General features: G+C 41.6%; 1 protein-coding gene across 3 annotated transcripts in view; it reads right to left on the reverse strand.

Moving 5' to 3' along the window:
• CTNND2 (catenin delta 2) overlaps positions 1–26119 on the reverse strand; it is an 837284-nt gene that overhangs the window by 320389 nt on the left and 490776 nt on the right. For all 3 annotated transcript variants that reach the window (XM_037063010.1, XM_037063012.1, XM_037063011.1), the window contains exon 9: positions 21491–21746. In XM_037063010.1, coding sequence (XP_036918905.1) covers positions 21491–21746 — 256 coding nt within the window. The remainder of the gene's footprint in view (positions 1–21490; positions 21747–26119) is intronic.

Below are 26119 nucleotides of genomic sequence, written 5' to 3' on the forward strand. Positions count from 1 at the left end.
CTTTTCAACATTTCTCGAATTATGCGGGCTCCGTTTCATTTCCCTTTCCTTTCCTCCCTTCCCTTCTTCCCTGCTTTACAGACCTGCAGGTTTCTGCAGACCCTCCAGGGGGAGCACAGAGAGAAGCAAAAGAGATTGTATTGGAAACTGGAAGAAGGATTTGAACTTTCCAGAAGGGGAAAGGGCCTTCCAGCTGAGAGAAGAGCACATGAGGAGCACAGGCATATATGCAAGGGTGTCACAGCTCCTGCAAGGCAGCTGGGTCCCAGGTAGGAGAGCAGCTGGGGTGGGGTCGGGGACTCAGGGTGGGGGTGGACTAGTGAAGCCTCTCATTCAGACTGTGGATTTGTATTTTATTCTACACGCAACAGAGCAGGAGGAGAAGCTATGAAGAAGGGGAATGGCATGATCTAGTTAGTTTTGAAGATGGTGTTTTTGGTGGCTGGGACAAGGATGCCCACAACTGAGAGAGTTGGGGTCCACGGGACCAGGTGAGAGGCTTTGCATCTTTCCAGGTAAGTGGGGACAAGGGTTTGCATTAAGGGAAAAGCAGGGAGTGGGGAGTAAGTCTAGAGTGGTGTATTTCAGAGGTAAAGTCATAAACAATTTCATGATTTGTGAAGGGGGGATGGACTTGGAAGACTCAGTCAAGACTTTTGGTCTAGGAAGTAGAAGGCAGCACAGGGCACAGAGTCAAGGAAGCAGAACAGATTTAGGGTTTTGAGAGAAGGTGTAATGCTTCTGAAGTGTGTAGAACAATTCCCCAGTAGATGCACATATGCCACTCAGAAGAGGAGCCTGCCTTGGAGATCCAAGCTGGGCGGGTGGGCATAAACAGGTAGGCAGATGGCCGTGGGGAATTGTGACCAACAAGGAGCAAGGTCCTAGCCAAGGCCAGGATTCCGGGCACAGGAAGGAACAGGAATCACTGGAGCAGAGGATGTGCCTTGCCTTAGGGTCACTGAGCTGAGGTGCTGTGTTTTAAAGAGGGGGACCCAGGGAAGCATGTCCCCCCCCCCCCCCCGGTCACTGGAAGTAAGGGACAAGATGGAAACTGGCAATCTAGAAAAGGCCAGGCCTCACATGACAGGTAGACCAGACTGAACTTGATGTTGGGTTCTTGGAACATGATGGACGCTTTCTTCAACTTTTCTGACTATAGTCTGAGTGGAATTCACTGCCTGGTGGGGTGAGGGCAGCTAAACCTGCTGGTGTGGACAGAAGGGATTCTGGACAGCGCAGTGCATTCTTTTCTGATGTTCATATGCCAAATACCAAAATGATCCCCCCCCAAAAAAAACAATAAAGACTAATGCCCACACCATTCCATAGGTGACAGTCCCGTCAGACTGAAATCCTGCTGTATATATAGCAACAGGCAACATTCTTTCCTTCGTGCCACAGAACGTTCTCTAAGTCACAGCCTACATATTCTCCAGGTGTTACCAAAGAAACCAAGTGGGGGAACCTCAAAGGGCACATATCAGAAAGGAATTAATACTGTCTTTTTTTCTCTCTCTGAAACTTAACCGAAGAGACAGTCCCAGCCACTGCAGTGATTGTTGAAAGAAAGTGTGCTTGCCACTTGCATTAACAACTAGGAAGTATTTGAGAATATTTCCCTTCTCTTTTCCTTATAAAGATGAAAAACTACATGGTGTCTCTCCTAACAGGGTCAGGGGCACATCAGGTTACTGGCAGGAAATAATCCCAGCTTTCTTGAAAAGATGAACTGCCCAAGGCGTCTCAGCCGGAGGGCAGCCTGCCATTGCCGGACAGTGTGCCATTGACCATGGAGAGGGTAACAGGATGGGAAAAAGCATAGTTGGCCCATTGTTCAAATGGGACTCCAGACATTCTCATTTGCTGTGTATTAATTGAAAGAAACCATTTGTTTGGTGACCAAAATAGTTTGCTTCTGAAACTTGCTAAAAAATGGGTGCTGGTTTCTCAGAAAACTCAAGGCCAAGTTAAATTTTTCCAGCTTTCAACCTAACACATTATCCTTTTTTCTAAAGAGTGAAAGCCTTAAATGGAAATCAAAGTCTGAAGCGCAAAAACTAACCCCTTTGGCCTGAACCAGTGTTCAACAGAAAAGACACTGCCTTTCCTTTCTCACTTCTGAGAAGCCGGTTCAAAGGTCAAGCCTAATGGAACTCTTCGGAAATTTTATTTTCCTTTGCAGTCTTAATAAAAGGGCCAGAGCTTGACCCAATAAAATTTAGAGTATGAAGCACTCTCGGTTGTTGAAGGAAACTTCACGGTTTTTCCCGTTAAAATAATCATATATAGGAGATCAAAGACAGCTTCTAAGTATTTCACTGAAGCAGCATATAATAAACTCACTCATACATAGGCAGACATCCTTGTTTCCCTTATTGACATACCAATTTTTTTCTTTTAAATTAAGTTATCACCATAGGTATGACTACTAAACCATACACAGTTCGATATGCCACTATGAAACATAAAATATAGTTGTATTGAAAGTGCATCTCTTGATGAGATGGATGTTGGGTTTTAACACTTAGTTTATGTATCCATGCACAAATGTTATTTTTTGCTAGAATATGATGGGTCAGTACCAAAATTTCTATACTTGGCTTTTATAAAGGCATCTATCAAACAAAACAAAAGAATTCTGTTCACATAAATATGCAGTGACGTTCGGGATGAGTACAAGGTTGGCCCTTATTTGTAAAGAGGAGGAAGAGAAACTGTGAAAGGGAAGTGGGAAGAATGGGCGGAGGGCAAAGGGATACTGGCAAAAGCGAGCATCTTGAAACTGACTACCCTGGATGCTCAGTGACCCCCACGCTGGGCACTCACCACCTCAGCTTTAAAGCCACTGGCCCAGAATTGACTTTCTCCAGATCCCCATGCTTCCTGAGAGCTTCACCCCAGATTCTTCATTGGGGGTGCAAACTCCACAACATTGTGTAAAGACTACAAAGACCTTTTATTAGTGATGGAAAGAAGCTGGAGATCAACTTGCCGATCGGGGCTTCTTCAACTTTAATGTGAAATGAATAAAGGGAGATCTTTTTAAAACACCAATTCTGGTCAGTAGGTCCATGCTGGGGCCTGAGATTCTGTATTTCTCAAAACTCCAAGCTGTAAGGTGAGTCATCCTCTGGAATGCACTTTGGCTGTAGAAAATGGTCTTGCACCTCTCTCCACACCAGTGAGGTGATGAGGAGCACCCACCTAATCTGTACAGAGCACACACGAGGCACCCACAAAGTCAGTGGGTGCCTGAATGACAACATAGCACAAAGTGTCCGACATCCGCACTGAGGAGTCTTGGGCTAGAGGGGGATGCTACCGGCTGAGGCTAATCGGGAATGACTGGATGTGGCTGTGTGCTACATTGGCTCTGATGGAAGTCAAAGGCAGGCAGGGAAGGGCAAAGAGAGAGGGAAGAATAAGGTTCTGAGCAAATCTAACTCTGGCATGATTAGTTCAGATGACTTTGGCTAGCTGGGAAAGGTACAATAGGAGAAAATAAAGACATTAGGAGGGTTTGGCTGGGGACAGAAAAGGTGAGGGAATTGCTGAAAATTCTAGAAGGCAAGTTGAACATTTTGACCGTTTCAAAGAAAATAGTGCTATCACATAAACTGTAATACCTGCATAACACATAATCAAAGAAAAGAGTTCCCAGAAAAGAGCATATAACACAACCCATGAGGGAACGATGAAGCAAATGGTGTCATATCTACACTGTGGATGCAGTGGTTAAGTGAGTAAAGTCAGTTTACAAATGTTAACAGAAAAGATTGCCATATCGCATGATATGCAGAATAATACATTTATTATAATTATCGTAAAAATAAAGATAATAGTGAGAAATTTGCAAAAAGTAAATTATGTCTTCAAATTCATACTGCAATGTTTTAAAAACTAAGTTTAAATTTAGTTGATTGCATTAAAAATTATATTGAACACATGGCTTCCTAGTTCAGATTTTTGAGAAAATGAGAGAAAATTCTAAGACTGCAAAAATCCAATGATCTTAGGGTTTCATTATGCTTCTCATACAATAAGCAGCACATTTTAGAGGTCAAATATAATTAACGACTTCATATCATATGTTGACTTCTAACTTCTTCAATAAACCAGATTCGGCACTGGAGAGAAGCCCCAAGTGCAGATCAGTGATTAAGACTTTCACGTGCACAGAGTCCCCCCCGTAGGGCCGTGTAGAGGGCAGAGTCTCAGGCAGTCAGTGCATTTCTACCCAGCACCCATGTCCCATAGCCCCCTCTGTATAGCAAGGCTGTAGAGGAGAAGGTGCTAGAAAGTTTAAGTTTTGGTCATCCTAGTGTTTGTAAATTTTAAGTACAAAGATAGATGTTGATGTGAAATTCAAAGTGTGGTAGGCTGAGGATATCATTTCAGTGATTTTAGAGCCAGAGGAATAAAATGAAAGAGAGTGACTCTTGTTTTGTAGAAAGCATTCCATTTTCATATGTGGGTATGTCTAATTTATCAAAGCACTAATGATTCCTTATATTAGGTTGATTTATTCATATGTTTAATGATTTAGATGTGAAACTAATACCAAATACTCATTATTTTTCTTTAATCTCATTTTCTATAACCTGTGTGACATGCCATTGAGTCAGCTCTGGCTCCCAGTGACCCTATCAATGAGCGATGTCCACACTCTCCTGTCCTCACCAGCCCTGCTCAGCTCCTGTGACTCACCCCTGTGGCTTCTTTTACATTGTCAATCACTTCACACCTGGTCTTCTTCTTTTCCTGCAGCCTTCTGGTTTTCCCAGCGCTACTGTTTTCTCCAAAGAACCCTGCTTTCTCATACATTACAAGTCTTCTCAAATTTAGGGAGGACAAAAGTATATACGTTGACTTGCATGGTGTATTTTAAACACCATACAAAGTTCATGTTCAGCAAAGGTGTATTTACACGAGCAAAAGGACTGGCCAGCTAAACTGCTCCACTTTGGGCCTTCTGAGAGAGGCTGACACACCCCACAGGCCCCACGTTGAGGATACAGATGCCTAGTTTACTGCAGAGCCACACAGCTGAACGCCTTTGCGGTTCCCATTGATAAAAGGCAGATCTGCTCAGAGGCGGGGGAGAGGAGGCAGCCTGCTGCGTGAGCTCTGTCCAGCACATTTTATCCCAAATACCCACTATGGCTCCAAACACAGAGTCTTGTATTGTCTGCTAGGGCCGCCATAACAGAATACCAGAGGCTGGAAAATTTATTTCCTCACAGTTCTGGAGGCTAGAGGTCCAAGATCAAGGTGCCAGCAGTGCTGGTTTCTCCTGAGGCTTCTCTCCTTGGCTTGCAGATGGCTGCCTCACTGCCATGTCTTCACACAGTCTCTTCTAAGGACACCAGTCACATTAGATTAGGGTCTTACTCTGATGGCCTCATTTGAACTTAAACACCTCTTAAAAGACCTTCTCTCCAACTACAGTTTCATTCTATGGTACTGAGACTTGGCCTTGAACACATGAATGTAGGGAGACACAACTCAGTCCTGGAAGCTCTCTCGAGCAAGTTCGAATTTAAGGCACTATAGAGTGACACGTGATTGGAGAGGTGCAGAGAGAGGACAGGGCAGAAGCTGGGGCCACAGTGGCCCTGGCAGTCAGTGCCAAGGGAGAAGGGGAAGGTGAGAAGGTGAGGAGAAGGAGGGGAGAGGGGAGCAGAGGGCAGAGGCAGCGAGGCCCCACACCATGGCGCTCACTTCTCAGTGCCTCGCTCGGAGTTCCTGCCACGGCCCCAAAGCAGCTTTTGTATCCAGAACCGTGATCTGGTTTTCAATGAGACCTGCCTGGCGAGGCTGCTGTGGCAGCTTCCTGTCTCTTTCATACTCCTCTGGAAACGTACAACAAGCTCCCATTGACAGAGACAACCAGAGTGCGTTTTTATTCCTAGCAATTTGTAAGTGCTTATTGAAGGGAATGAGCTAATGAGACACGTTACATACAAGTGCTTCGGTGGATGGTATGGGCTTCAATGATATGCACATTCCATGCAGATGAATGTAATGGTCCTGTTACATGTTGCATACTTTGCTTTTATTTTCATTACAGAGGCAGTGCAGAGAAATCAAACAAACTCTGTTCCTCTCTAACGGATACAAAGGAAAATTCATAGTCCTGGAGGGTTCAAGGTTACTTAAACAGAGCAGGTCTAGCCCGTGTGTAAGGTGTGTGTATGCCCGTGCACGCACACTGCTTAGCAGACAAGTCCAGTATCTGTGCTTCTAATGGCCACTTCTACAATATTAGCAATACTGCTTATTACTTGCAGGCTGATTTATGGTAAATTTAAATCTGTTAATGTGTCAGTAATCTCCAAAACAAAGCACAGCAAGTATCTGGGAAGGCCCCCTGCAGAAACATTTCAGTTTATCTAAAAGAGCCCATGTTTTTATATTTTCTTTGTTAATGTTGGAAGCACTCCTACTGCAGTATAGATGTTAATTGCCACTTATCTTAATGAGTTCTTTTCTAATATAAAATAGCCGGCTTGAAATATAGCAGCCTTCTTTGTCACAGAGAGATAGGAATAGGAGGTTCTGTTGGCTCCTGGCAGAAATGGAGTGTGTTTTTTCCTGTCTGCTTTCTGTGTGTTGGTTGAAGGCTTTCTGACTGGGAGCCTCAGAGGGATGAGTTGCTGCCTTTATCTTCAGTGTTGGGGGGGAACTAGCCCCATAGAAGTCACTAAACGGAAACTTTGGCTCTGAAAGCAGAAAGCACAGCAGGAGCCTCTGAGGTTATTAAAACAGAATTATGTGGTAGCTGGTATAATCAGTTACTAAGGGCGATTTTGAATAAAACTGTAGCAGATAGTTTCAATTTCAATTTGATTTATTTTAAAGTTTATATGATTTTAAATGAGCTTATTTCCTATTTATTTCCTACTTACTATTCCTATTTCATCTCTCCTATCCAAAAGTTTCTAGTGTCCAGAACAGTGCCTGGCGGCTCTGAGTACTCAAAAAGTATGTGCTGACTAAAAGAATAAATATATTTAAAACCAATCACCATAAGGCACTATTTCTCAAATAATGTTCATAAATATTTATTATCTATAGACTAATATTGTGTCATCAACTTTAAAAAACAATTTCACATTATTTTAACTGAGTCTAATAGCTAATGTATTAGGCATATATTATTGTAATATGTTCTTATTTTTATTTAATCAAAAGAAAAGGTGAGCAAGAGATTACAGAACTTACTTAGATAATATCAGACAAATACATGGGCTAGGACATTGCATATTGTTGTTAAAAAATGGGCTCTGCAGAAAAAAGTAGCAGAAGGCACTGCTTTGCCAAGGGTCATGCTCAGGATCCATGGAGCCATTTCCATTCATTCCCTGACCTGGTGACCCTCACCTGCTGCCCCTGCATCTGACCTTGGCTCCTGTGTATAAAAGTAGTTCCTGAACAGCCGTGACCTGGCTCTGTTCTTTTTTCCTTTTTTTTTTTTGCTTTCCTTTTCACTGTGGCACCATATATATGCAAAACATAAAATTTATCATTTTAACTATTTTCATGCTTAGTTCATTGGCATTAGGTTCATCAGCATCACCCCCATCACTGTGCCTGATTTTTTCATCTTCCCTAACTGAAACTCTGCACCCATTAGACACTCTCATTCCACCTCCTTCTATCCCCTGGTAACCAGGATTCTCATTTCTGCCTCTCTGTGCTTTCGATGATGACTGAGTACCTCATGTAGATGGAATCACACAGGATTTGTCCTTGTTTGTGACTGGCTTATTTCACTGAGCATGTCTTCAAGGTTCATCCACATTGTCACACGTGTCAGAATGTCCTTCAGGTTGGGTAACTGAAGACAAAGTATTCATAAAAACACCATCGTGTGTGCAGACCACAGTTTGTTTATCCACTTGTGCGTTGATGGATGCTTGAGTTGTTGGGCATTTTTAGCTTTTAGCTTTTAAGTAAGAAAAGTAAGTAAGAAGGGAACTGCACAAGAGACATAGGAAGGAAACTTGGTGAGATGGCCAGTCTGACTAGATGGAGAACACCGTCTTACAACTCAGTAAGTAGCTGGAGACAATCGTCATCATTTATGATCTCATGGTTGCTTTGTGCAGGAATTTCAGACAGAGAACAGCAGGGACAATTTGCTCCACAATGTCTAGGATCAAAGCTGAAAGACCCAAAGCTGTGACTGGCACTGAGGGACTTGCTGTGAAGGTGGTTCACTCACATGGTGGGCAAGGTGGTGCCTCCCCATGCGGGTTTCTCCGTGGGGCTGCTGGAGCGCCACAGGGTTTTGAACTGACTTGCCCACCTACTGAAGTCACACACTGTCAGTTCTACAATCTTCTGCTGGTCACAAGGCCAGCTCTTATTCATTGTGGAAGAGGACCACGCAAAGGTGTGAATACCTGGGATCTGAGGTTACAGGATGTTGGCTACCACCAACCTTATTACTGTTAATTCCACAGAGAAAGCTAGTTATATGCAGATCTTTAAAAAACGATTAAGATTTTAGAATATTATTACTGTTTCAAAATATATGGAAGCATTCAAAAGAAAAATTATAATTCGAGTCATTCATTCAGCAAATACGTTCAAACAGCGTATACAGGCAAAATCAGTAAGATAAAAAGCCGGGATTTCCATTTCACATTTGTGCGAGTATCTTAAGCTAATTCTGCATTGCTCACTTGTTCAGAGAAGTGATTTCTGACACATTGTGGCTTCTAAACCAGTGGTTTCCAAACATCTGTCTGAAACCAATTTTTCTTTTTTCATGAGGCCCCTCTGATGCAATTGAAAAGGCTGTCCTATATTCCAGGGTATTTCATGTCAGCCTTTCCTGTGTATTAAAAAGTGGTTGGAAGAGATCGTTTACAAAGTAAAAGCCTGGCCACTCTATGTTGGCACCCCATATGTCTTTTGAAATGTAACAAGTGTTTGAATTCCAAAAATGTTGCCAATCACTGTGCTGAGCTTCAAAGCCAGCAGGAACCACCCGGAGTCGCCCTGCGGCAGTCTTTCGTCGGGAGCAGCTGAGGGTAGACTGAGGCTCTCACCTTACTGGGTTCTCTCAGTGATCAAACGCACTCAGAGTTTTCTTGGTGTGGTGATTTCATCTCTAAAGGGCCCGCCAAAACGGGTGGTTTGTGGACTATGGTCTAGCATACAATTTTAAGTGAGAACACATGCTTCATCTCACTTGATGCATTTAGGTACAAAAAAAAACCATTCTGTATTGTAGGAACCTCTCCCACTGAATTTCCCACTTGACACCTTCTTCTCTTTCCTTTCTCCTCCTCAGACTATTATTCTTCTTAATAGTATTACCTGGGCTGTGGAACACACTTGGCTCAGCAACCCAGTTAAGGTAGTTGACCATGGCCTTCAGTAGATGAAAGAATTTAAGTTACTAGACTTCTCAAGCTGTAATGTATCATAAGCAATAGGAATTTTAGTTTAAATTGTACTTTTTTCCTTACTGTAAATTGCTAATTTTCTCCCCAGAGTTGTCAATACCTCCAAATTAGTGAGCATTGTTAGCTGCAATATGTCCCAAGATGCAACAGAAATGAATTTCCATTAGTTACAAACTGACAGTCAACTACCACCTGCCACGTAAGACAACACATGTTTTGCACGCTCCATTTTTGTCCTCTATTAAATGTGCAAAGTCAAGGAGTGACTCCTTGACTTTCTTCAATTTATGCTCCTTCCATAGTCAAGGACCATAAATTGAAGGAAGTCCTTTTAATTAAGAACTAGTGAAGTTTTCTGTGAAGCACAGAGCACTTTAAAGAGCATATAATTTTGAAACACTGAGAATAGCTATGCGGATTCCTATAAAATTCACAAACCAGCAACCGGAATGTCCTTTCCAGTGCTCACACTGCTCCTGCAACAGTCATGTTTCTGAAAGGGAAACAGATCTTGTATTTCTCTAATTTGGGGAATGTATATTATTAGTTTTAACATTCTATCAATATTGATTTAAGGAATGGAAACTGTTTAGAATGACTTTTTTTAAGTGGTAAAACAAAATAAAAGCAAAGCATAGGAGTGGAGGAAGACTGATAAATAGGCAGGAAGGAAAATCAATACCTTGTTACACTGAATCTTTTGTCAACTTAATAACAGTGTGCTTATGCAAGTTTTATAGACATTATCTCTAGATAAATGTGTGTAAAGCCAATAAACAAGCAGGTGGATTGTTTGTGTATATGCACATGCAAACACATACTTTATGTTCTGTCACTCTGAATTTTCTTGGTTTCTCCCCTCCTAGTGAGGGTTTCCATTCACGGGAACCAACTTTGAGGAATGCTATTGTCCACTTTTGTTAACCTTATTTTCACTAGAATCTGGACCTATAAAAGTGTCCTTTTTCTTTTGAAGCACAAAACCTAATTTTGATTCCTTCAAAGCCATGCCCCAACACGGAACAGCTGCACTTGGGAGCTTCCTGTCTGAATCTGCAAGCCTCTCTCGTTCTCCGTGAGATTCCAGGGAAAGGGGCTCCCTAGTTTTGGTTCTCTGCTCATTTCCAAGGGACACCACTTTGAATATTCACACTTTTTGGTGTTTTCAAAAATTCTGATTGTTCATTTCACAGTGACTATGGAGAGATTTACTTCCTCCCTTATTTGTAGCTTCCTGTCTCAGAGCTCTGCGTCATCCTAAGTGACCGGTACAAGGAATGACTTCCCTCGCAAGGTCTCATTCTTTTCAGCATAAAAATGTCCAAATACAATGGACACACATTATCCACATAAACCTGGTTATCAGCAAGAAAATAGAGAGCCACCATGAAGCGGAAGTAATATAAATGACTAGTGAAAGGATGTACTCAGAGCATAAAAAATACACTCCAAAGTAATTGTTTTACTCTGTAATTCAAGACACTATTCCCCGAAACCATCCATCACTGTTACCTTTATGTGTTTTCACTGTACTCACAATTATTGGGGAGCTTGAGATCAAAGATGCTTGATGTACCACAGAGGTCCGACTTCCAGGGATTGAAAATACCCTGATGCTGAAGGGTCTCAACAGATTCAGTCTCTCCTGTGAGACTATCTGGTAAAGATTTCATGACAATTTAATTACTCCATGGAATTCCTCAGCTGCTTTGAATTGCGGGAAAGACAACATCTCTGTCCCTGAGACTCAGAGCATAACTGGCTTTAGGTGGAAGGGTTATACTTCTTAACAAATGGTGTAAGAACATATGATAGATACACTGATAAATCATCAGAAACTCTAAGTGACAAAGGACAAATACAGGCTGGGGCAAAAGTAGGTTTAGAACTGTGAGTATGCAAAACACAGAGTTTATTCTTGTATTACTTATTCATTATAGTGCTGTCTTCCATACAAACAACTGTAAACATACTCCCCCCATCACCCCATTCCCAGCTTCATAACGCAGACCAATCCTAGCCCACCATGTTCACCTCCAGAGAATGACTGGGGAATGAACTCGGAGTGTTAGGGAGGGGCTCTTTTGAGAAGAAACACCGGGTGTACAATAGCTTTTGCTCCTATATGTTGGCTCTAGCTAACCTGGATTTAGCTTTTTGCCCCAGATCATGTAGGAAAGTTCAGAATGCATGCAGCCCACTTTTGAGAGGTGGTGTCACAGGTGGGCACAGGTAACCAGGTGTTCTTGGTGATCAGGACAAAGAATTGAACCGAACACCCAGAGTTTATAGCAGAGAAGTTTATAGCAGTTTATGGGAGCAGGCCAACTCCCAGCAGAGATCGACCTCATGGGCTGGAGGGACTCTTACAGGGCAGATCCTTCCTGGCTAGTTTTGGCAGGTTTTTACTGTGCATGTGCAAGTAGTTGTATTACTTTAAAGTTACTGCACACGTGGTCTCCCATGATTTTCCCTGATTGGCTGCCAGGGAAGGAGCCTCACAATGTTACCTAGTTGACCCCCCTTCTCCTGGTGTCCTCTTATACTAGGTTTGCCTTTCCTATTGCCAGCGAGTTATAGCTCTCCATGTTAGAAATTGGTAAAAAAAAAAGGAATTATTTATTCAAGTAATATAGACTTCAGAGTAATGACTTAATGTCTTCATTAAAATCCCAAAGTCCCTTAAGACACCCACAAACACACACAGTCCTTCCTTCCCCCCTTTTCCCAGTCTGGGGTACCATATCTCTGGAAAAGAAATAGAAGTCCGTGGCGCAGGCAGCCCCTGGTTCTTCCCAGTAATCCGCACTCAGCTGGTAGGCTTCCCTCATTTCCGAGCATCATCACTGTGTCACCGGAATCTCCACTTCTTATTCCAAAGCCACATGGCACCTTCTAATGGCCCACCAGCGCAAGTTCTTTCACTCCTTTCCTTCCCACAGCATCTTTCCTGCATTCTTCCGGACTGCTAAGAGAGCTCTGCATCCCTGCTACATCTTGCTTTCCAGCTTCCTAAGCTGTGTGGCAAAGGGAGACCCAAAGCCCCGTGGCGGTTCTCTGTCAAAGCCGCATGGTGATTCTCGACATGGCTGCTTCACTTGGGTTTAAATCCCAGCGCTAATTTCCTCTGCAGCCCCATTTCCGACTCCTCCCACAATCGGCTACACTTGCCAGCACTCTTGTATTTTCCAGCTTTTCTGGGCTGCCATGGTAAGTCTGGGCAGGCATGGCCATGTGGCGTGGAGTCAATCACCTCCAAGCTCTCAGCAAGCTCTGTAACCAGGGGGAGTTGCCTCCCAGTTACAGCTTGGGTGGAAGACACTCCCTTCTCCCTGGCTCAAAGCTTGGCCACAGCTATTTAGCATATCTATGAAACCAGTTAAAGGTTACAGACATATTAAATGACCATTCTAGAGGTTATCTGCAAAGCTGTTGCTATGGAAAACAACTCAATGGCCCTGCTCCAAGTATCCCACCTCTCAGCTCAGATGTGTGGGGGTGAGGACAACCTACATTTTTAATATTTCCTGGACACCCTTAGTTCTGGACCCCATTACAAACCCTTCTTTTGGGGCCCCCCTGACTGTACCCTTTAACAGGGGGACTTGGGTTTTTTGGATTCTTTTTTTTAAAGATTTTATTTTATTTATTTTTAGAGGGGATGGGAGAGAGAAAGAGAGCAAGAGAAATATTATGTGGGGTTATCTCCCATGCACGCCCTACTGGAACCTGGCTCACAATTCAGGCATTGTCCTGACTGGGAATCAAACCAGCAACCCCTTGCTTTGCAGGCTGGCACTCAATCCACTGAGCCACACCCATTCAGATCCTTCTGCCCACCTGGAGGGCTGGCAGGTGGGTGGGGGCCACCTAGGTGGGCAGCTCTTGGGTGAGCAGCTCTTGGGCTGTGTGTGAGCTACTGAAATTGGGGGGAAAGTCTTTTCCTGAAAGCACATGGATTGAGGGGAAAAATGGGTTTGTTCTCAGTAGGACCATCTGTACACACAAAAAGCACAAAGCAATAATTCCCACCATCTCATCTGATGGACTATTTGCTAACAGTTAATTAACTAATTAGAAATCTGGGTACAGTGACACATCAGTCACAACTGCCTGTGTTCCATCACTGTTAAGTGAGCAATGTCAGGGTGGCCCCTCTGCTAGAACACGCTTCAGCATCACCGAGATGGGGGGTGGTGGTAGAATGAGTCACTATGTTAGAAATGCAAGTATTTGCTCCCACAAGTGACTCTGAAGACAGGAAGCAAAGTGAGTGTTTCAGGCTACCACAAAATCAATATTAGCAGACAAGCATTGTGTGTGCACATTGCTTTAAACTGATAAAAGGAGTCCCGAAAAGGAGGCTTTTGTAAAACCAAACAAAAGTCCTTTTGAAGTGAAGTCTTCCCTTCCATCCTATAATTCTGTGTCTGAGACATGAAGCCTGAGCTGCTTCCTGCTGACCTGTGTGCTGGCCTCATTAGATCCCCTCCCACTACCAGTCCCCTGGCCCCCAGTAGGGCATGCCCCCAGGATCTATTGCTGGGCGTTTCTCTGTCTTTCCAACCACACAGCTCTTGGCCTCTCTGTCTTCTCTCATTTCTTCCATGTCTCTGACTCCCAAATGCCATTCTCAGTCCAGCTCTGTCCGCAGGTGCTCCTGATGGCTGGAGTGGTGGATGCAGCAGGAAGGCAGTGGTACCAACCTCTGCTAACAATGGGCCCTTCCCTATGCAAGTGAACAATCCAGAGACTTAATGTATTATATCTTCACAACAACTCCCTGAGGAAGGCACTTCTATTATTTCCATTTATATACATGCACACCGAGGGCAGAGCAGAGGAACACCATGGCCAGAATCATCATTTGCTAGGAATCCCTTTTGCCTTGGACTGGACACTCTCCATGGCCCAGGTCTTCCTATTCCCACGGGGGTGAGGACATGCACCACTGGGCTGAACGAAATCAGCCACTGGGTTTTCGGAAGCAGTAGAGGAGAACATTTGAATCTCCACTCATTTACCTACCTAAACAAAATCAGGAATGAAGAACTGTCCTAGGCCCTCTCAGTGGGCCTGCATTTCAGAGGATGGTGTGTCTTTTATCGGCAGCTCCAATACGGTGGCTTCAAAAGGACACCTTTGCTCACGTAGGCTCCTCACCTAGGGCTCCTTCCTGCGGCTGATGTGCATTGGTCCATGCGCATTTTTGGCTTAGATTATCTACCTGTGATCTAATCCTCACAACACGCACATCAGAAAGAACAAGAAAGCACTAACAATTCTCGCATGTCCAAAAGCCAAGACATGGCCAAGCTCACCCGCCTGTCTGTGTCTGTAGCAATGAACCCCAGTCATCTCAATCAGTAGAAACAATGAAAATCTGTTTAGATCTAACACATTTAACTATACTGCTCTTTTGAAACAAAACATTTTGTTTTGTTTAGACAGTTTACAGTTTTATGATTAAAAATGTAAACTGAAACAAACACTTTTTATTATGTTGTTTCATATTTAAAATCCTCTATTTTCAGTTCTATCTTTTGTGTACATTTATTATATAGTATAAATGGCATTTTAGGACATGCAAGCATGTGGAGTTGGCTGAATAGCGCCTCCCCAGAATTCAGGTCTACTCAGAAGCTCAGAGAGTAACCTAACTGAGAAACAGGTTCTCTGCAGATATATTTAAGACAAGGTCGTACTGGATTATAAACACAATAAATGGTGTCAGTGTGAGAAGAGAACACAGAAACAAACAGGAGAAGGCCCTATGAAGACAAAGACGGAGCCTGGAGCCCTGCAGCCAGGGCCACTGGGGCCGGAAGGGGAAGGAAGTCTCATCTGGAGACTTTGGAAGCAAGGTGGCCCTGCACCAACATATTGATTTTGAACTTCCAGCTTCCAGAACTGTAAGAGAATAATTTTTTTTTTTTTTTTGGTTTAAGCCACCCAGTTTGTGCTAATTTGTGACGGCAGTACTAAGAAATTAGTACACTATGTTTATAATTTATACGTAAAAAACAGCTACATATGGAGGTGCAAGCTAATGTTTTATTGGGATTCGGGGGTAGGTGGGGAGGTTCAGAGATGGCCGCTCTCTGTGTTCCCCACATCCTAGCAGAACTGGGCAGGAGTGACTGACTCAAACCAGCCCTGCTCCCTCCATTTCCAGCTATCTTTTCTTTTGAACTGTAACCTCTGCTTAGAAAGCTTTCTCTCCCATTTTCCCATGTGTAAATATCATCTACTCTTCAAACTTTGTGCCAAATACTCAATTCCTCCTCAGTGCTTCCTTTATGCATCAGTCTTATTTACTCAATGCATTACAGTGGCTTGTGACTATGTCCTTCTCTCTCGTGTAACTAACTCTAAAGTCCCTTAAAGAATGAAGCTGTTTTCATGCCGTCATTAACCCTGCAGAGCCCACCATAGACTATCCCAGAGAAAAGTCACCTAGAACACATGTGATGCCTTCAGATGGACCTGCTCCAGGGGGAGCAGTCCAGGGGGATGAAAGCTACCAAGCTCTGTCCTTGGGCCACCAACTCTGGTTATGCTTTGATAAAAGCTTGCTGAAGATGTGTATGCCTTTCAAATTCCCAAGTGACATGGAGCAGTGGGTACAGTAATCACACTGAATCAGCAGTCCCCAGCCTTTTTGGAAATAAAACAGTAGCGATGGTTTTGTTGGAGACAATTTTTCCAGGGACCGGGGTGGGTGGATGGTTTCAGGATGATTCAAGTGCATTCAATTCAAGCTCACCTCCTGCTGTGTGGCCCGGTTCCTAACAGGCGTGGACCACTACTGCTCCGTGGCCTGGGAGTTGGGGACCCTTGCACTGGGTGCTAAAACGGGGACCAAGAAAATATTTCTGTAGGGTCAAGACCTGGAATCACCTAACAAGAAGTAAACGTAAAGTCCCTTATTAAGTTAAAAAGACAAGTAAACATTTAAGGTAAAGATAATTGATTCAGAGCTTTGCAGAGTCACACGTGGAAAGACCTGCACTTTATGTGACTGCAGCAGCAACACTTGTATCAGTCTTCCAGGACTTAGAAACATAGAATTAGAAGTCAGACAGACAGGATCAACTTCTAACGCTCTCTGCCTCAGCTCCCCCCTACGGAAAACGGGCACCATAAAAATTCACATCAGGGGGTCAGAGGGTTTTAAGGAGGATTGAATAAAATAATGAGTTCAGAAAGTTTAATGCTGAGTATGAAACATATCACTTAAATAATTTTTAATTATCATCATCAGCATCATCAGCATTATAAACACTTTGTCATCTTACCTATCAAGAAAACCTACTACGAACCCAGGATGCCCAGAGGTATCATTTGTCCTCTGCCTGCCTGTCTGGTGATGTGTCAGACAGAACTAGGCAGGAGTCTGGCCACTCCTCCCAGAGAAGAGCCAGAGAAATGACAAGTCACAGAGGGGACTGACTGCAGCTCGCAGGGGCGCAGGAGGCGGGGGAAATGCCGGGAGGTCTAACATCTGTGTTCACGGGTATCTTTTGAAGAAGGATGGGTGTTTCTCCTGTGACTTCTAAGGTCAGGGAACGAATGTACAGGAGATGCAGATTTTGTATCAATATAAATTAGTTTTCAAGGTTTTAGTTATTCAAAAGATTAATAAAGTTCTTCCACAGATGGTGAGTGGCCCATTGCTGGAGGCATTCAAGCAGAGAATGAATGGCCACTTGTGTGATTTCCTTTTAGCCTAACTGAATAAATGACTTCCAAGTGCTCTTCATACTCTGAAGGTTTTTACCTTGTGCAGTGTTATTTTCCCCTCTGACAGCTCCCCAGTTAAATAAGTGATTACGGGGTGTTTGAAGTGAAAAGCAAATTAATTCCCCAGAGATTCACCACCCAAGGGAACTAAACTGGGAAGACTGTCATATTGTTTCACTGTAAACATTTCAGTCATGTTACTTAAGTTACAGAATAACAGTACTTCAAACTTTAATAAAGATTTAAAAAATATTTTTCAAATCTTCATCGTTCAAAAGGCATTTTTGTGGCATATTTTGTTTCCTGAACACTCATTTCACTGTACCCTATCTATGTGGCTCTTATAATTGGACAGGCAAACAATGAAGAAGAAACATTTGGAAATATTCTTAATATATGTTTACCTAATGATAAGAAATTTATAAGCAATATTACTTAATAACATTTAATAATATCTGATAATTTTATTAATATAAATAGCAGATAAAATATACATGAGAAATGCACTAGATAATTCCTTAAAATTCTGCTTTTAAAAAATTATTTATTTATTTATCTTTAGAGGGGAAGGAAAGAGAGAAGGAGAGAAACATCAGTGTATGGTTGCCTCTTGTGAGTCCCCTGCTGGGAACTGGCCTGCAACCCAGGCATGTGCCCTGACTGGGAATCGAACTGAGATCGTGTGGTTTGCAGACCCACGCTCAATCCACTTGAGCTACACCAGCCAGGGTCTGCTTTTTTTACTATTGGTCAAATATTGTGGCTTGAAACAAAACATGCAGCACAAATTTGAGAGCCAACTACAGATGCAATTGCTTATCTGGGCCCAAATTCAGCAGTAAAAACGCGTCATTTTATTTATTTCTCTATTATGTTGAATAACAAAAAGACAGTTTTATTGTAATCATGTTTATGATAATTTAGATTCATTAAACATGTTTAAAAAACTTTTTTAGAAAGTGTACATCAAGGATTATAACAGCTTGAGAAGGGATTAATCAAATATTATTAAAAGATGCTATTCCGCCCTGGCTGGTGTAGCTCAGTGGATTGAGTGCAGGCCTGTGAACCACATGATTGCGGTTCGATTCCCAGTCAGGGCACATGCCTGGGTTGCAGGCCAGTTCCCAGCAGGGGACTCACAAGAAGCAACCATACATTGATATTTCTCTCCTCTCCTTCTCTCCTTCCTTTCCCCTCTAAAGATAAATAAATAAAATCTTAAAAAAAAAGATGCTATTCCTTCTATAACCTACACATTAAGTTACGTCAATCAATATCCTAGTCAAACTTTTCTTCTTTCATCAAGAACATGTATAGTAACCATGAGACTTTACCATCTCTTGTATAAAAGTTTCTGTGCATTTTATGTTGGAGTGCACAGTGGGGGCAGAGAACAGTGAAAAGACTGAAGTTTTGCAATAACATCTACATGACGGAGGCAAGCAAGCTGGAGAACACCAGCCCTTCAGCACCAACCCCTTTAGATGCTCGGGCTTGGAGCAATTAAGAGCTAATAGGGGTCTCTGGTCTCCTCTAATGACTGAATTGGGACTACATCGATCCCAATTTCTTATTTTAAAGTGTACACTTTGAAAACTTCTCATTGAATGACATTAAAACTCTCTATAGAGAAAAGACACTGGACTGCAATAAGAGAAATAAGGCAGATGTTAGCAAAGAAGAATAAAGACCATATATCCAACAAGCAATTACCAGAGAGAAGAGATCTACTCAAGACAGTTTTCATTTCCTTCATTCCTCCCTGCCCCTACCCACAAACACCTCGTACTACTATACTCTGAACAAATCATAAGAGCTGTGAATATATCCTTTCCTTTTTATTTTTGTTAGAAAATAAAAAGGTTCATGCCAACATGGGCCACAGTGCCCTGAAAGCATGGTTTTTAGCTGCACACCCATGTGCCCACACTGCGATCTTCGGTAAGTCATTCGTACTCCAGTTCTCTTTTATTAAGGCATGGCATCTGGAGATACGAGTTCCCCTTAGCCAAAGTAGAATTTTATCAAAGATGTCAACAAGGTGCTTTGAGAATTGTGCTATGAAGCTTTGTTTGTAATGGTAAACAATGGTCTGCTGTTTAGTGATAAAACTTTAACACTCTTTAAAAACATATGTATAAGAGCTGAGAGAAGTCTAAGGACTAAAAATGTGTAAATCATAAGCTATAATGACAAAATAAATCATTTTGAGCCCTAGAGGTTAAATATATTAGTTCTGGTAATAGAGACTTGGGGAAAATAAAAATTCATTATTTGAAGGAGGATACAAATATCTTGTCATAAAAAAGTATTAGATTTTGGACTTCAACTTTAGCTTTTGGATGTCTCTCAATTATATCTGAGCACTTTGACACAGTCTTTTATTTTACAAAAACTCCACAGCAAGGCCTCATTGTATTTTATATTCCGTTCACGTGTGCGATGCCAGGTCACCGGTGCCACTGGTGTTAGGTCTCAGCAACCCAGTTGTGGTTCTAGATTCAGTTCTGTCCGTGTTAGTGCAGCTGGGCTGAGAGTGGTGGCAAAATTTTTTTTTCAGGATGAACACAAATTTAAGACTTATGTCTAGCATTCTTGAAAAAAGCAGAGTAAATCTCTAATTCATACAACTCAAATCTGCATAAAAATTTTACACAAACAAAGGATTAGTGGCCAATATTATCTTGTTCAGTGGAACCTTTCTTATTGGTGTTTCTCTTTTTTGGTTGACAGTGTGCACTCAATAAATAAAAGTGTTATAATCCATAACTTGATAAGAGCCTTGACAATATAATGAAAGAGGAAAAAAGACCATAAAAGAGACAGCAATGTAAAATGGAAAGAATATGCCACTTAATAAAATAAAATGCATGTAACACACAGTAGAAAATAAAGAAGCTTATCTGTAGCTAAAGGAACATACATTTTGTTCCCTATTAAGCCAAATTCCCCTAATATAAAAATTTAAAAACCTTCCCCTTGGAGATAAAATATTTATCCTTATTTAAATATACAGTGTTAAATAAAGCAATGCTCATTCAATATTCTACTTAGCATTTCTTAAGAGCTTACTACCATTCTATTTCTGTACGTTTTCAGTGGCATGTCAAGAAAATTTATTTAAAAATAGAGTGTTGAACAGTTAGCTGAAGAACATTCTATACGCACAGGACTGAAATGGGAAAGGACCAAGACTGTGGGCTGCAGAGACTGAAAACCTTAATAAGCAGGACGCTGCACAGTGTAAATGAAAGTAGACTTCTGATTTCTAGTAGTTAACAGTGAACACTTACTACAACTCACTTTCACAACAGAGGTTCTACCAAGTGTATTCATCATGAATCCTCGGGGTGGGGGTGAGTTGTGCTAAAGTAGCTATCTCAAAGAGTACCATAAAAGAATCCCACTCTGCCTTTATGTTTGTAGATGAGATATCTTTTTACAAAATAATCTATGCAAACCGCTAACACACTACATATGCACTTGTGCGCTCTATCAGAGAAAGTTCTTGGAGATGAATTTCAAGTATGCCACTGGAGTCAAACTGCATGCCCCACTATAAAGAACTACCAGAAATCTGACATATCTATGGTATTCACAGATGCAGATATATATTTATGAGACTCTATCAGCATAAATCAAATGGCTATGAATAAAACATCATTCAATTCCTCAGGAATGCAATTCCAACTTCAGAAGTGGAGCATCACTAAATCCCTTTGCCACTGTTGAAAAAGGGGAAGCCAACAGAGACACATTTCCTTAGTACATTCTGTTCAAGTTTTTATCAATGCCCAAACAATGTTAACCTTATGTTCACTTTCAGACACAGAAAAATAAAGGTAACGTGGGTTTTCTAAGTTTTCAATTTCTAGTATAGCCTGGCCTATGAACCGCTTTATATGCTGAAAAATAGAAACAATGCATAGCGACCAAGCATACCTCCATGGAAACAATAAAATACCTAGTCCATGCTATCTGACGTCAAATGAGACCATCCCGATCCTTGGTTTCCTTTGCTTTAAAGAGAGCTGTTCTACATCTTGTCCAATAGCTGGAACCTCAGCACCTACTAATGTTCTGATCAAAAGATCACCTGTATTATTTACTATTAAACTGCATTAGATACTAGGGATCCATGACTGATATCCACACTCCAAATCAGACAACAGATTGTAAAACCCAACCAAAGTCAACCCTTTAACACCCAGCCCATGACCTGAACGCAACAATGTGATGTAGGAAAAAATAGTGCTGTACAATGCCTGGCTAGAAAACCTCCTTGGACATCAAGAAGGGAAAAGGAAAATGTTTGTACCCACCTGGGATCTTTCTGAATGCTATCAATGGACGGGGATCTGGCCAAGGTGCCTTCGGGCGGGAGGGTGGGGCCGGATTTGCTGTACGGAGACTCGACTGAGGGACAATACTGCAGCTGTCGGTAGGGGTCGGCGTAATTGGAGGCTGGGCCGGCGGCGTAGCTGGCCCGCTGGAAGGTGGCTGTGGCGGCAGTCGGTGGGCCATGCTGGCTGCCTGTGCGCTGCAAGGGGACGGAGTCGACACCAGGGGAAGATGGGGCTAGGACAGGAAAGTAGGGACAAAGTAAAAAATTGAGGACCTGCTCACAGAAATGGTTAACCAGGTCTAGGCAGGGGGGAAATTACACACATTAAAAAAAAAAACAAATAAAAAATAAGGGTTTGAAAGAACAAAAAAAAGTAACTGGTCACATTTGAACCAATATATTCAATGTTGTCCAGTAAAATAATAATTGGCATGCGATTTCAGAAATAAGACTTTCAGCTCTAGGGAAAATGCATCTGCTGTCTGTTTATTGCTTACCAGCTTCTAAGAGAAGGTTTGTTAATCTGCTGTGAACTCTTTGCTAAACCAAACCCCGGGGGATAAATAGGGAGTATTTTATGGGAATCACGGACAGTTATTTAGCATTCATGTTGAAAAAATTCTTAAAGTGTTTGTTCATTCATGTGATGTTTACTAAGGGTGTAAAAGAAACTTAGTAATATAATTAATTTTCCCGAATTAAAAAAAAATAAGGAAAAGTAAGAGTGGAATGCACACATGTGGGGCGGAGGTGAAGGGAGGTGGGGCGGAGGTGAAGGGAGGTGGGGCGGAGGTGAAGGGAGGTGGGGCTTGTGTTTCCCTAATTAGTGCTAGAGCAGTGAGTGCAGGACTGCTCTCCTTCCCGTCAAATGACTTGCAGATTTTCATAGACCTTTTTCCATGTAAAGCTGTCACAGTAACAAATATAGTTGGAGAAAGTCAGGCAAGCAGGAGAAGACCAGCCCAAGGGTAAACCACGTACAATGATGAGCTTACTTTGCTTTCCCAGAGTAATTGCCTCTTTTCCACATGTACAAATTATTCTGAGAAGATTTTATACCAGTTATTGAAATCAGTATGGCTATTTCCAAACTGAATTTAAATGTATTGGTCCCTTCCTCAATTATTTTCAGTTCATTTTGTGTTACAATTTTTGAGATTTTCTGGATCCAAAATTTGACACAGAAGGTTTTAGTTGACCTGTACAATAAATAAAAGCAGCATGTTTCATAGGTATGAACTGCTGCAACAATTATCAGCCATGATCAATTTTAGACAGGATATCTACTTCCTGGCCTTGTAGATCAGAAAATACCCTCAATACAGCCAGTGTCTAGTGTGCCCATTTCTACCATGGGTGGTCCATGTGGCATTCGGTTCCAACTATATATCACCCCCCACAACTTTGACTTCCTGAGCTTCTTAGTGGATGATAATGGAGCTTATTTGATCCTTTCTGACATGAAGTGAGATATGTCAAGTCAAACACAAAAGCAATTAGGCCACATCCAGAAAACAATTGTTAAAAGAAGTTAAGGAAATCAGGTTGAAAAGACACAAGCAGTTGCAAAGTGAGCTGAAGGACACATTCTAATACTGAGAACTGATTTTTAACTAAGACTTTAGCGCTTTTCATTTCCAATGAGTTTTTAATCCTGTAATTACCAAAAGTATGGGAGCAGGCAGCATGACATGATGAAAATGGGAAAAATATATAAGAAAAACTTTCTAAACAAAAAATGTGTACATTTTCAGAGGAGTGGTCTTTGGAAAGGATGAGGTTGCCCTGATGGGCTGTTTCCTAATGATCAGATTAGACTGATAAATATTAAGTTTATAACCGGAAAAATCTGTTTTATGTCTTCATGCAATTTCTGAAGGATTTATATTTTCTCCTAAATACTACAAACAGGTCATTTAAAATCATGTTTTATAAATTTATGAACCATGTGCTTCATATTATGGTGAAAGGGGTTTAAAATTTAGGCCAGGCATAACCTTGCTCTTAGAAGAACAAATGCAGAAAGATAAAGAAAATTTTATTTTCTAAGAGTTGTTATAAGCTAGCCAAATGAAGGAAGAAAAGGGAAGCCCAAGTACATCTGTTATTTTTCAGATAAATGGATTTTTTTTTCACTCAGGAAACAAAGTAGCTACATCTAAATCCTCTTCAAATGGTTGCTGATATCAGAAAAGAAATCTATGCCAAATTATTCATCACTAATGCAACAATCACAATGATTAACAGGACGAAAGACAAAATGGCAGAGATCAGAAAATAACATTGAAATCTAAAAAAACATAATTGTTAAAAAATAGGGTATGTAAGGTGAAGACGTGACTAGCCATGCCAAAAACTCTCAAAGAACAGTAAATTAAAAATGAATATAATGAGAACAGTTTGAGAAACACACTCCCAGCAGCAGGCAAAAACTGATGAAAACTAGAAGGCAGACTAGGGCAACATGTAAAAATAGAGTGTGAAATGCAGTTAATTAAGCAGAAAGAGGGAGGCAACATCTCAGAATAAGAAGAGGAAGGAAAGGTAACAGGGAATTTATGAATATCATTAGGCTCATATTTGTATTTCACTTTAGCTTTTTCTGGAGAAACTTTCACAGAACTTACTCAGTGTGGCTGCTGAACTTAGAGAACTGGGCTCACGCCAGTCTTTTGGTGACTCCTGGGGTTGTACCAGTTCCCAGAGCTCTCTAAGCTCAAAACTGAATGGCAGCATGGGACTGTTGTTTGCTTTAAATGCATGAAAAGCAGTAAATATCTAATATGTAGAAAATGCTAAACAAATAAGTGAGCTGTTAAAATTATTACCGTTTAGAATGAACTGATATTAGAATAGGGGTGACAGTGGACATCCTTAGACCATGTTGAAGTGCCACCCAACCTCTTCTGCGAGGGACACACTGAAGGTACGGACTCAGCAGCAACCAGAGCCCTGCTGAAGTAAGTCCTGCTCCACAAAGTCGGCCCCTCCACAGCTGAATTTCCACAGTGGCTGCATCTAGTCCTTGCAACCAATCAGCCTGGGGTAAATCCCTCCCATTGAGGTACCAACAGCAATCCAGGCTCAACTACAACAGAAGAGTGTACACAGCCCACGTGGGAGACACACCTGGAATGTCCCACTTGAGTGATCTAGGAGGCTGTGCTATTGGACCCTCCAGGGCACCTACTACATAAGGCCACTCTACTAAGACCCGGAAATATAGTAGCTCTACCTAATACATAGAAACAAACTCAGGGAGACAACCAAAATGCAGACACAGAAACATGTGCCAAATGATGAAAAGCACAACATTTCAGAAAAAGAACTGAACGAAGCAGAGATACGCAATCCACTAGATGCAGAGTTAAAAACACTGGCTATGAGGATGGTCAATGAACTTAGAGGAAGAGTCGATGAACTCCGTGAGACCTTTAACAAAGCCATAAAAAACATAAAATTGGAGAGAGAAAACACAAAAAAAGAACAAGTCAGAAATGAAGAATACATTACTGGGAATCAACATTGCAGTAGATGAAGCAGATGAACAAGTCAGAGATCTGGAAGATAGCTAAGCAGAAAACACCAATTCAGAACAGCAAAAACAAAGAAATATCCCCAAAATGAGGATAGTAAAAAGAGCCTCTGGGACAACTTCAAGCATACCAACATTTGCATTATGGAGGTGTCAGAAGGAGAAGAGAGAGAGGAAGAAATTGAAAACCTATGTGAAAAAGTAATAATTGAAAACTTCCCTAACCTAGTGATGGAAATAGACATACAAGTCCAGGAAGCACAGATAATCCCCCCAAAGATGGGCCCTTTCCTCTTTGGAGAGGCCCACAAAAAGACAATATAATTAAAATACAAAAGTTTAAAGACAAAGAGAGGATCTGAAAGGCAGTTAGTCAAATACAAGTGAGGTCCCAAAAGAGTGTCAGTTGATTTCTCAACAGAAACTTTGCAGGCCAGAAGGAATGGCATAAAGTCTTCAATGTGATGAAAAGCAAGGTCCTACAACACTGATTACTCTACCCAGCAAAGCTATTGTTTAGAATGAAAAGGCAGATAAAGAGCTTCCCAGACCAGAAAAAGCTAGAGTTCATCACCACCAAAATAGTATTACAAGAAATGTTCAAGGGTCTTCTTTAACAAGAAGGAAGAAAAAGAAGGCAAAAAATATGAATAATAAAATGAAAATAGATACCTATCGACAATTACTTTATTTTTTATTTTGTGTGACTCCTCATCCCCCAAGGATGTGTTTATTGATTTCAGAGAGAGAGGAAGGGAGAAAGAGATAGAAAATCATCGTGTGAGATAAATTGAAAGGAACACCAATTTATTTCCTCCTGCACACACGCCGACCAGGGATCAAACCCATAATCTAGTTATGTGCCCTGATGAGGAATTGAACCCACAACCTTTTGGTGTTCGGGACAATGCTCTAACCACTGAGCCACCTGACAAGGGATATCAACAATTACTTTAAACGAAAATGGATTAAATGCTCCTGTGTCTGGTTGTTTTCTCATGATAAAAGTTAAAACATTTTGGCAAGATAACTCTATAGATGATGCTGTATGCTCCTCTGTTACATCAGGAA

Source organism: Sturnira hondurensis, unplaced genomic scaffold (assembly GCF_014824575.4).
Source record: "Sturnira hondurensis isolate 20B ecotype Veracruz unplaced genomic scaffold, ASM1482457v3 Scaffold0014384, whole genome shotgun sequence".
NCBI classification, from domain to species: domain Eukaryota; kingdom Metazoa; phylum Chordata; class Mammalia; order Chiroptera; family Phyllostomidae; genus Sturnira; species Sturnira hondurensis.